The sequence below is a fragment of the Dasypus novemcinctus genome, chromosome 13 (assembly GCF_030445035.2).
Source record: "Dasypus novemcinctus isolate mDasNov1 chromosome 13, mDasNov1.1.hap2, whole genome shotgun sequence".
Taxonomy (NCBI): domain Eukaryota; kingdom Metazoa; phylum Chordata; class Mammalia; order Cingulata; family Dasypodidae; genus Dasypus; species Dasypus novemcinctus.
In genome coordinates, this window is record NC_080685.1 from 47,714,081 (window position 1) to 47,726,255 (window position 12,175).

Below are 12,175 nucleotides of genomic sequence, written 5' to 3' on the forward strand. Positions count from 1 at the left end.
GGCCAGGTAGGGTCCTGGGACTTTCATCACTGACAATCACTAGCAAAATTTCCCTGTCCCCTGCAGTGCCAGTGGAGATCAAGTAGGGAAGTCCTACCCCTGCCCAGCAGCAACAGGAGTGTCCCCCAAGGTGTCAATAGAGACTGAATGGGGAACCTAGACTTCTACCTTTGCCTAGCAGTAATGAGGCAATGCTACTCGTCTTCCAGCTTCAGAACATAATATGAAAAGTCCACTTTCAATAGAAAATCACTTATCATATCAAGAACCAGGAGAATTTCACACAGAATGAAAAAAGACAGTTAATAGATTCCAATACCAAGATGACAGAGACGCTAGAATTACCTAACAAATATTTTAAAGTAGCCATCATAAAAATGCTTCAATGAGCATTAAGGAACACATTTGAAACTAATGAAAATATAGGAAGTCTCAGCAAAGAAATGGAAGATATAAGGAAGACCTAAATGGAAATTTAGAACCAAAAAATAAAATAACAGAAAAAAACAACAACCTCACATTATTGACTCAGCAGCAAAATAGAGGGGAAAGGGGAAAGAAACAATTAACTGAAAGATTGAATAATAGAAACTGCCCAAACTGAACAACAAAGAAAAAACTAACAGTCCTCTAACAGAAGATCTAATATTTTTGTCATCAAGTGCTGGAAGGGAGAAAGAGGAGAAAAAGGGTAGGGCTGAAAAAGTATTTAAAAAAATATTGACTGAATACTTTTCAAGTTTGGCAAAAACCAAATCTACAGTTCAAGAGGCTGAGAGACTCTGTAGGATGATAGAGACTGGAAAAGGATTCCACAAATGCTGAATCTAATTTTAAAAAAATGGTAGGAGATCTACAACCCTAACCCTTCCCATCGCTCAGACCTGTGGAACTTCAGAGTCACACAGAGGCAGTGTGCCCCGGGGGTCCTCCTGCCATGGATGCAGACATAGAGCTACTCATAGCAGTGAGTTAGAACCCATGCATAGGTATAGGGACCCAAGTCTGCAAAGAACCAGGGAAGGGAACAGCAGATGACTAGCACATGCATGCAAAAAACCCTCCAGGAAATAAAAGAGACGGTGGCAGAACTGTTTCCAAGAGGTGCATCCACTCAACCCAGTCTCTGATTCCTGGGTCACCCAAGTGGAAAAAGAATGGATCTTTTTTGGATTGACCCCATCTGGTTCCCCAGGCAGAAAAGCCTCACAGAGAAAAAAAGGTGGGAGATAGGTGGGGAATGATCTGTTGAAAGGTAGGAGGAATCCCAGAAATGAAAAGCATAATTAAAGTGGAACTTTACGTGACAGAAAGAAGTCAAACAAATCATAGGAAATGGGGAGAAAATTTTGCAGAACACCAACATAACAGATCAGGATTCCCAGAGAAGGAACAGAGGAAAGGAAGCTTACTCTGGGAGGTAAAACAATTGCACATAAAAGGATAATCTTTAATTATCCAGGGCAAGTGTCAGGTGTAGAAGACTTGGGAAAATCTGAAGAGTTAAACATTGGCCACTTTAAAGGTCTAGTATTAGTTGGACCAAGCATCAAAGAAAAGCTTTAAGACATCAAAATAATCAGATGCTCAAACATAAGCAAAAAATTACAAGATATGCTACAAAACAGAAATATATGGCTCAGTCAGAGGAACAAATTAAAACTTCAGAGGAAACACAGACTTTGGAACAACTAATCAAAGAGGTTCAAATAAATCTCCTATATCAATTCAAGGAGATGAAAGCAAATACAGATAGAAATAAACTAATGGTGGATATAGATCTAAAGAATACTAAAAAGACAATGTGTGAGCAAAAAGAATTAGAAAATGTAAAATGAAACATAACAGAAATTATGGGGACAAAAATTCCAATAATGGGGATTAAAAATACACTAGAGGGGAGTGGATGTAGCTCAAGTGGTTGAGCACCTGCTTTTTATACCTGAAGTCCCAGATTTGATCCCCAGTACTTCCGAAAAATGAAACAGACAAAAAATACACTAGAGGCATACAATCACAGATTTGAACAGACAGAAGAAAGAATTGGTGAACTAGAAGACAGGACATTTGAAATCATACAGTCAGAAAAACAGGTAGAGAAAAGGATACAAAATATTAAGCAGTGTCTAAGGGATTTGAGTAAGAGCATGAAGTGTACCACCATATACATCATGGGAGTCCCAAAAAGAGAAGAGAAAGGAAAAGGGGCATAAAGAATATCTGAGGAAACAATGGCTGAAAATTTTCCAAATCTCATGAAATACATAAATGTACATATCCCAGAAGAACAACATGCTCCAAACAGAATAAATCCTAATAGAACTAATCTGAGACACATACTAATCAGAGTGTCAATTGTCAAAGATAGAGAGAATTCTGAAAGTGGCAAGAGAAAAGCAATTCTTCACATACAAGGGATCCTCAATCATACTATGTACTAATTTATCATCAGAAACCATGGAGGGAAGAAGGCAGTGGTGTATTTAAGGTACTGAAAGAGAAAAACTGCCAGTCAAAAATTCTTTATCTGGCAAAGATAAAGAAAATGAGGAAGAGTTTAAAACAAAATGAGGAAGAGTTTAAAACATTCACAGATAAACAGAAACTGAGAGAGTTCATCACCGAAAGAACTGCCTAACAAAAAATATAAAGAGAAGCCTTCAATTTGAAAGAAAAAAATCCCCCCAAAATAGGAGACAGTGTCTTGGAGAAGTGTGAAGAAGTGAAGATCACCAGCAAGGGTAAAAAAATGGTTAAATGCAAAACATAATAATACTGTGTCCTCAATATATAACTCTACTCTTTAATTCCTAAAAGAATTAGAATAAAGTTGAATAAGAAAGAGTCATAGTTCCTGCTAATGGACATACAAAATATAAGGGGGTAATGAGGAAGAAAAACAACATAAAGAGGGAACACAGAAGGATATGGAAGCAGAAAATGTATATGCTATTGAAATTAAATTAGTATGTTTTCCAATTAGTAGGTGATAGATTTAGGTAGTATAATACAAACCCTACGGTAACCTTAAAAAGTATTCTAGAAACATACAGAAATGAAAATAAGGACGGGATCAGTCAGATACATCACAAAGTATCAACCAAAGAGAAAAGAGGACAACAAGAAGGAAAAGAGAGACAAAAAAGATGACATATAAAAACCAAAGGACCAAATGGCCCTGAAGTAAGTACTGCCTTCACAGTAACAGCCCTGAATATACATGGATTAAACTCCCAAGTCAAAAGATACAAATTGGCAAACTGGCTAAAAAAGCATAATCCACCTAAATGTTCTTACAGGAAACACACCTTAGACACAAGGTACAATTTGGTTGAAAGTGAAAGAATGGAAAAAGATAATTCATGCAAATAGTAACCAAAAGAGAGCTGAGGTAGCCATACTAATATCAGATAAAATAGACTTTAAGTCAAAACCTGTTACAAGAGTTTGATCTCACTAACATGAACTAATTATAATCAGCACACTCATAGAGTTAAAATCTAGAATATAGGTTACCAGGAGCTAGAATGAGGGTAGAGAACGGGAAGCAGAATTTTTAATAAGGTTGATTGTAGTTTTTGGAAATCGATTGAGGTGATGTTAGCACATTATTATGAGCGTAATTCACAGCACTGAATTATAGACATGATTGTGGTTTAAAGAGGGAAGTTTTGCTCTAGTTCATGGAAGAACGTGCTTGTGTTTGTTGTGCGCAATGACTGTGGTTAATAGTACAAATATAAGCACATTCTTCCATGAACTAGAGCAAATACATGTCAGTATTACGAGGTGTCAATGATAGGGGGTATATGGGAAAATACACTTAATGTAAATTATGGACTATAGTTAACAGTAATATTGTGATATACTTTCATCAGTCGTAACACAGATACCATACCAGTGCTAACTGTCAATAATAGGGGGAGGGTATAAGGAGTATTTTTTTTTTTATAGCAATGAAAATCTATATTGTGGTAATGATTGTGGTAATGAATGCACAGCTCTGTGATTATACTGAGAGCCATTGATTGTACACTTTAGATGGATTGTTGTGAAAAAAGGTGTTACAAGAGACAAAGAAGGCCACTATATATTAATAAAAGGGTCAATCCACCAAGAAGAAATAACAGTCATAAATATTTGCCCCTAATTATGGTGCTCCAAAATACATGAGGCAAGCACTGGCAAAAATGAAGGGAGAATAATAATTGGAAACTTCAGTACACCATTTTAATCAATAGAACATCTAGACGAAAGATCAATAAGGAAACAGAGAACTTACATAGTATGATAAATGAACTAGACCTAACAGCATATACAGAGCAGCACAGCCCCAAAACAGCAGGATACATATTCTTCTCATATGCATGTGGATCATTCTCAAGGATGGACCACATGCTGGGTCACAAAAAAGGTCTCAAAAAATTTAGAAAGATTGAAATTGTACACAACATTTTCTGTGACCACAATGGAATGAAGTTGGATATCAGTAAAAGGCAGAGAAATGGGAAATCTACAAATATATGGAAGTAAAATAACATACTCTTAAACAATCAATGAGTCAAAGAAGAAATCAAAAAGGAGATCAGTAAATATCTTGAGATGAGTGAAAATGAGAGCACAGCATATCAAAACAGATGGGATGCAGTGAAGGCAGTGCACAGAGGGACATTTAAAGCCAAAATGCTTATATTAAAAAAGAAGAAAGGGTGAAAAGACTGCACACTTGAAGGAACTAGTTTTTTAAAAACCCAGCAGCCTAAACCTAATGGTAGCAAAAGGAAAAAAAACAAAAACTAGAGCAGAAATAAGTGAAATAGAAAATAAAAAATACAATAGAGAGAATTAACAAAGCCAAAAGTTGGTTCTTTGTAAAGATCAATAAAACTGGCAAACTTTTAGTTAGACTGACAAAGGAAAAGAGAGGACACAAAATCAGAAATGAGAAGGGGACATTAGTTTTGCCCCACAGAAATAAAAAGGATCATAAAAAGATACTATGAACAACTATATGCCAGCCAATTAGACAACTAGATGAAATGGACAAATTCCTAGAAATACATAAACAACCTACACTGACCTCAAGAAGAAATAGAAGACCTCAATAAAACAATGATAAGTAAAGAGATTGAAACAGTCATCAAAAACCTCCAACAAAGAAAATCCCAGGACCAGATGGCTTCATGGGTGAATTCTACCAAAAATTCCAAGAAGAATTAATATCAATACCCAAATTCTTTCAAAATATCGAAGAGGAGGGAACACTACATGACTCATTCTATAAGGTCAACTTCAACCTAATATCAAAGCCATATAAAGATATTAAAAGAAAAAAATAACAGACCAATTTCTTTTATGAACATAGATGCAAAAATCTTCAACAAAACACAAGCAAATAGAATTCAGAAACATATTAAAAGAATTATATACCATGATCAAGTGGGATTTATCCCAGGTATGCAAGGGTGGCTCAACATAAGAAAAGCAACTTATGTAATACACTACTTTAACAAAATGAAGGGTAAAACCCACATGATCATCTCAATTGATGTAGAAAAGACATTTTTAAAAATCAAGCATACTTTCTGGATAAACACACTTCACAAGTTAAGAATAGAAGGAAAACTTCCTCAATGTGATAAAGAGCATGTATGAAAAACCCACTGCTAACACCATACTCAATGGTGAAAGACTGAAAGCTTCTCCTCTATTATTTGAAACAGCACAAGATGCCCACTGCTACCATTTTATTCAACATTGTACTGGAAGTTCCAGCCAGAGCAGTTAGGAAAGATAAAGAAACGAAAGGCATCCAAACTGGAAAGGAAGAAAGTAAAACTTTGACTATTTGCAGATGAGATGATCATATATAAAGTCCTGAAAAAAATCTACCACATAGCTACTAGAGCTAATAAATGAATTCAGCAAAGTGGTGGGATACAAGATCAATATGCAAAAATTGGTTGTATTTCTGTATACTAGTAATGAGGACTCTGAGGTGGAAGTCAAGGAAAAATTCCATTCACAACAGCAATTAAGAGTCAAATATCTAGGAATAAATTTAAGGATGTAAAGGACTTATACATGGACAACTGAAAAAAACTTTGTTAAAAGAAATTAAAAGTGAAGCGGACTTGGCCCAGTGGATAGGGCGTCCTCCTATCACATGGGAGGTCTGCGGTTCAAACCTCAGGCCCCCTTGACCCGTGTGGAACAGGCCCATGCGCAGTGCTGATGCAGGCAAGGAGTGCCGTGCCATGCAGGGGTGCCCCCCACATAGGGGAGCCCTGCGCGCAAGGAGTGCACCCTGTAAGGAGAGCTGCCCAGCGCAAAAGAAAGTGCAGCCTGCTCAAGAATGGTGCTGCACACACAGAGAGCTGACACAAGATGATGCAACAAAAAGAAACACAGATTCCCGTGCCGCTGACAACAACAGAAGTGGATAAAAAAACAAAAACACTCAGCAAATGGACACAGAGAACAGATAACTGGGGCGGGGGGAGAAATAAATAAAATAAATCTTAAAAAAAAAAAAAGAAATTAAAGAACATCTGAACAAATTGAAGGACATTCTATGATCATGGATTAGAAAACTATATAATGTTAAGGTGTCAATTCTACCCAAAACAATTTACAGATTCAAAGCAACCCCAATCAAAATTCTAACAGCCTTCTTTGAAGAAGTAGAAAAGTCAATTATCAAATTTATTTGGAAGGATAAAGGGCCCATAATAGACAAAATCATCTTGAAAAAGAAGAATGAAGTTGGAGGACTCACACTTTCTCACTTTAAATTTATTTCAAAGCTTTAGTGGTCAAAACAGCATGGTACTGGCAGAAGGATAGATATATAGATCAATGGAATCAAATTGAAAGTTCAGAAATAGACCTTCCTATATATGGTCAATTGATTTTTGACAAAACTGCCAAATCCCTTCAATTGGGAAAGACTATTCTTTTCAGACTTGTCACTGATACACAAAAGAATGAAAGGGACCTCTATTCCACACCATATACAAATATTAACTCAAAATGGATCAATGACCTAAATATAGGAATAAGGGTTATAAAAATCCTAGAAGAAAAAGATAGGGAAGCAGTTTCGGAATCTCATATTAGGCAATGGCTTCTTAGACTTTATACCTAAGCACAAGGAATAAAGAAAAAAATCGATAAATGGGACCCCTTCAAAATATAAAACTTATGTCACCAAAGGACTTTATCATGAAAATTAAAAGACAATCTACTCAAGTGGAGAAAATATTTGTGGAATCCACTTATCTAAAAAGAAATATATAAAGTAATCCTACAACTCAACAATAAAAAGACAAATATCCCAATTTAAAAATGTGTGAAAAAATTGAATTTTTCCAAAGAGGTTATATAAATGGCCAAAAAGCACATGAAAAGATGTTTAACATTTCACACCTACTAGAATGCCTAATACTGAAAATAAAATAGAAAATTACAAATGTTGGAGAAATAGGAATACATTCATTTCTGTTAGGAATGTAAAATTGTTCAGCTACTGTGGAAATGAGTTTGGTGATGCTTCAGAAAGTAAAGCATACAATTAGCACATGATCCTGCAATCCCACTTCTAGGTATACACCCAAAAGAACTGAAAACATGGGCTCAAACAGATTTTTGCACACTTATGTTCTTAGCAACATTATTCACAATAACCAAAAGATGGAAGTAGCCCAAGTGTCCATTAACTTATGAATGGATAAACAAAATGTGGTGTATACATATAATGGAATATTATTCAGACAAAAGGAATGAAAAAGATGACAATATGGATGAACCTTGAGGACATCATGTTGAGTGAAATAAGGCAGACAAAAAAAGGACAAATATTGTGTAATCTTACTCATAAAATTACTAGAATAAGAAAATTCATAGTATCGCAATCTGGGGTATGAGTAACCAGGGACTGGGTTGGGAATAGGGAATGGGGAGTTTATGCTTGAGTTGTACAGTTTCTATTTGGGATGATAGAGAAGTTTTGGTAATGGATGATGGTGATGGTGGCACAACATTGTGAATGTAATAACAGCACTGAATTATATATGTGAATGTGGTTAAAAGGAAAAATTTTAGGTTGTATATATGATACTGGAATAAAAGTTTAAAGAAATAGGACCTTACAACACAGTGAACCTTATTGTAAATGATGGACTATAATAGTAAAATTATAAAAATGATCTTTCACAAATTGTAACAAATATATCACACTAATGCAAGGAATTAATAATAGTATGGTATATGGAAACTCTTCATTTCATGCATTTTATGCATGACTTTTTTGCAAGCTTATAGCTTCTCTAATAATAATTTAAAAAGAATAAACTGAGAGAGCCCTAAACAGGAAAAACCCAAAGAATTCCTTTCTAAGACACATAATACTTAAACTTCTGAAAACTGAAGACAAAAAAAAAAATTTTTTTTTGAAAGACACCAAAGAAACATGATACTTGTACCTATAGGGGAAAATCAATTCAAATGATAGTGAATTTCTCATAGGGGTCAGAACAAAGTGGCACAATATTTTTCAAGTGCAGAAAATAAAGAATGTATTAGATCAAAGGATCTAATACTCAGTGAATATCTTTCATGAATAAAGGAGAAATCAAGATATCATCAGATGAAGGAAAACTAAGAGAATTTGTTACCAGCAGTCCTACTCTGGCTAAAGGACATGCTCTAAACAGAAAGGAAATGTTAAGAAAGAAAGGAACATCAGAACATCAGGAAGGAAGAAAGAATACAGTAAGAAAAATATGGGTAGAGTAAGCTTTCTTTCTCCTCTTGAGTTTTCTAAATTTTGTTTGATGGTTGAAGCAAATATGATAGCACCTTCTGATATGGCTCTCAAGGTATGCAAAGGAAATATTTCAGACAATTATAAATGGGGGGAGTATGAACAATGCAAAGGGAGGTAAGCTTTCTGTACTTCACTTGAACTAGTAAAATGACAATACCAGAAGACAGTTATAAGTAATGTATATATAGTGCAATACCCAGAGCAACCACTAAAAAATTTATATAAAGAGATATTCTCAAAAACACTGTGGATAAATCAAATCAGAATTCTAAAAAAAATGTTCAAGTACCCCATAGGAAGGCAGGAAAAAGAAAAAAAGGAAGTAAAAGTAGAGAGAACAAACAGAAAACAAAACTAAAATGGCAGGCTTAAGCTCTAAATGATCACTAATGACATTAACTATAAATAGTCTAAATACATCAATTACAAGACAGAGACTGGTAGAGTGGATTAAAAAACATGACCTAAACACATTGTGTGTACATGAAACATACTCCAGATATAATGGTATTGACAGGTTGAAAGTAAAAGTATGAACAAAGATATATCAAGCAAATATCAATCAAAAGAAAGCAGGAATGACTATATTAATATCATATAAAGTAGAATTAAGAGCAAAGAAATTTGGCATGGATCCATGGAGTGGGTATCAGCTGTGGCATCTGCCATTTTATTGCATGTGCATATGACTGCGCAAGGATGGGTGGGGGGGTAAAGAAGGGGCTGGCCTTCAAGTAACAGTGAAGCAAGATGGCAGCTGCCATGGTCTTAGGTGTAAAAGTCCCTTGACTGTTGGAAGAACTCAAAGAAGGCCAGAAAGTAGTAGAAGATGGCACAGTTAGCTGGGGTCTAGAAGATGATGAAGATATGAACCAGGATGGACAGGAATGATAATTGGGCTTCTAAGAGCAATTTATGAAAACTGAATATACAACCTTAAAATAGAATGTGGACCTAAATACCCAGAAGCATCTCCCTTTGTAAGATTTGTAACAAAAATTAATATGGATGGAGTTAATAGTTCTAATGGAGTGGTGGACCCAAAAGCCATATCAGTGCTAGCAAAACGGCAGAACTCATTTAGCATCAAAGTTTTCCTGCAAGAGCTTTGGCACCTAATGATGTCTAAAGAAAGTATGAAACTTCCTTAGCCACCTGAAGGACAGTGTTACAGCAATTAATCAAAAAGAAAGACCATAGGCCCTCACCCTACCCCATTCAATTTAAGCAGTCTTCATTTTCCTCCTTTTCTAGATCTGTCTTTTAGACCTTAAAGTACAAGAAAGGGAGCTCCCATTCAAAGGCCTTTTATCTTAAGTTACTGTAAATGATACTATAATTTTTGTCCATTTGAAATACATAATTTATGCTATAACATTAAATAAATAAATAAATAAGAGTAAAAAAATACCGTAAACAGAGAGGGACATTCTATAATGACAAAAGGGTAAATCCACCAAGAAGACTTAGCAATTCTAAATGTGAATGCACAAAAAAAAACAGAGTTACAAAATAAATGAAGTAAAAACTGATAACACTGAAAGGAAAAATAGAAAAAAATCCACAATTATAGTAAGAGACAACAATTGCTAGAACACTTAGATAGAACATCAGCAAGGATATAGAACCCAACAACATATCAATCAACAGGATCTAACTGACATTTATAGAACTACAGCAAACAACAGCAGATTATATATTCTTTTCAAGAGTGCATAGAACAAATGCAAAGGTAAACCATATCCTGGGCCATTAAACAAACTTCAAAAAAATCTAAAAGAATTGAATCATTCAGAATGTGTTCTCTGATCATAATGAAGTCCATCTAGATATCAATAACAGAAAGACAAGTGGAAAATCCTTAAACACTTGGAAACTAAACAACATTCTTGTAAATAATCCAGAGGACAAAGAGGAAATTTCAAGGGAAATAAATTGAACTGAATGAAAATGAAAATACATGTCAAAATTTGTGGACTACAGCTAAAATGGTGCTGAAGGGGAGACTTATAATAATATATGCATATATTAGGAAAGAGAAAATATACAAACTAAAATCAATGACCTTAGCTCCTACTTCAAGGACCCAGAAAAAGAATAAAATAAACCCAAAGCCAGCAGCTAGTATTACCTCAATATCAAAACCAGACAAAATATAGTACAAAAAATAAAACTATACACCATGAATATGGATACGAAAGTCTTTACACTCGTATTTACTTTAACTGCAATACTGATTAGCAAGTACTATACCTAAGATTTTCATGATCTGTTCTAAGGTATGCTGCAAATAATTTGTTAAAAATAGTTAAAGTATAGAAAAAGAGTGAAATAGTAAATGCTTTATATATAAAATAAATTTGAACAGACTCAAAGTTATTGGTAATAATGACAGAGTTCCTTGCATTCAGATAGCTTTCTTTGGGGAGGAGGTTAAGAAGGAAAGGGAGGAGTTAGAGCTAGAATAACTGGGTCATCAGGAATAACCCTGGACAACCCCATGGAGATGCAAGAGGGAAAAATGATTTCTCAGGCATGTCAGCCAAAGAAGTCTGAGAGTCACACTGCCATAGGGCATTATTGGCATTAACTCTCCCATTTCCTTTGGGTACAATGAAATAAAGGACAAAATAAAATGTGAAAACAGCAAAAATAAAAACCCATGGTGGCCAATTTTTAGCACAAGCTCCTTAAGGCACAAGTCCAAGTATTCTGTTCTGTCTGCTATATGCCTCTGTCAATCTGAGAAGGTCTGGGTATTTCGCTTGATGATAACGATTGTTTAAGTTTTGTTGGAATGTGAAGTTTCCAAAGTCGGGTTTACCCCTTTGATTTGTAGTATCATGCCATCACTTTTCTCCAAAGAATTCTATTCACATTTCTAACAACCAGACAGGTAATTTTTAAAGACATAGTCATAGTAACCCTGAAATGAATTTTAAGATTCAGATAGAAATATGCACACAGACCATCAGGTTCTTGGTACTGTTTCCTTTGAAAACCTGCCAGTTCATCTGGTCAGAGCTATAAGCCACATAGAACTCAGTGGTGTAGTGGGACGTCAGGTACTGTTTGGCGCCTTGGGTCTGGATCCCTGTGAATATGACTTCCCTTTGAAAGTCCACCTGCAACACAGCAAAGTCATAAACCAGAACTGTCCTTGTCAGTGAGTCACACGCTGCCTTAATTCATTGTACGGTCTTTCTTTAGAACTAAAGAGCCAGCATCTAAGAGTTTATCAGACTAAAATGGCTAGATGCAGCCCATAATTGAGCACAGAGTTCCTGAACTTGATTCCCAGCTCTAATGAATAGCTGTATGTGACTATGGAAAGTTAGTTAGCCCCTC

General features: G+C 35.3%; 1 protein-coding gene across 2 annotated transcripts in view; it reads right to left on the reverse strand.

Annotated features, from left to right (window-relative positions):
- F5 (coagulation factor V) overlaps positions 1 to 12,175 on the reverse strand; it is an 82,868-nt gene that overhangs the window by 7,992 nt on the left and 62,701 nt on the right. For both annotated transcript variants that reach the window (XM_004464170.3, XM_071207566.1), the window contains one exon: positions 11,797 to 11,952. In XM_004464170.3, coding sequence (XP_004464227.2) covers positions 11,797 to 11,952 — 156 coding nt within the window. The remainder of the gene's footprint in view (positions 1 to 11,796; positions 11,953 to 12,175) is intronic.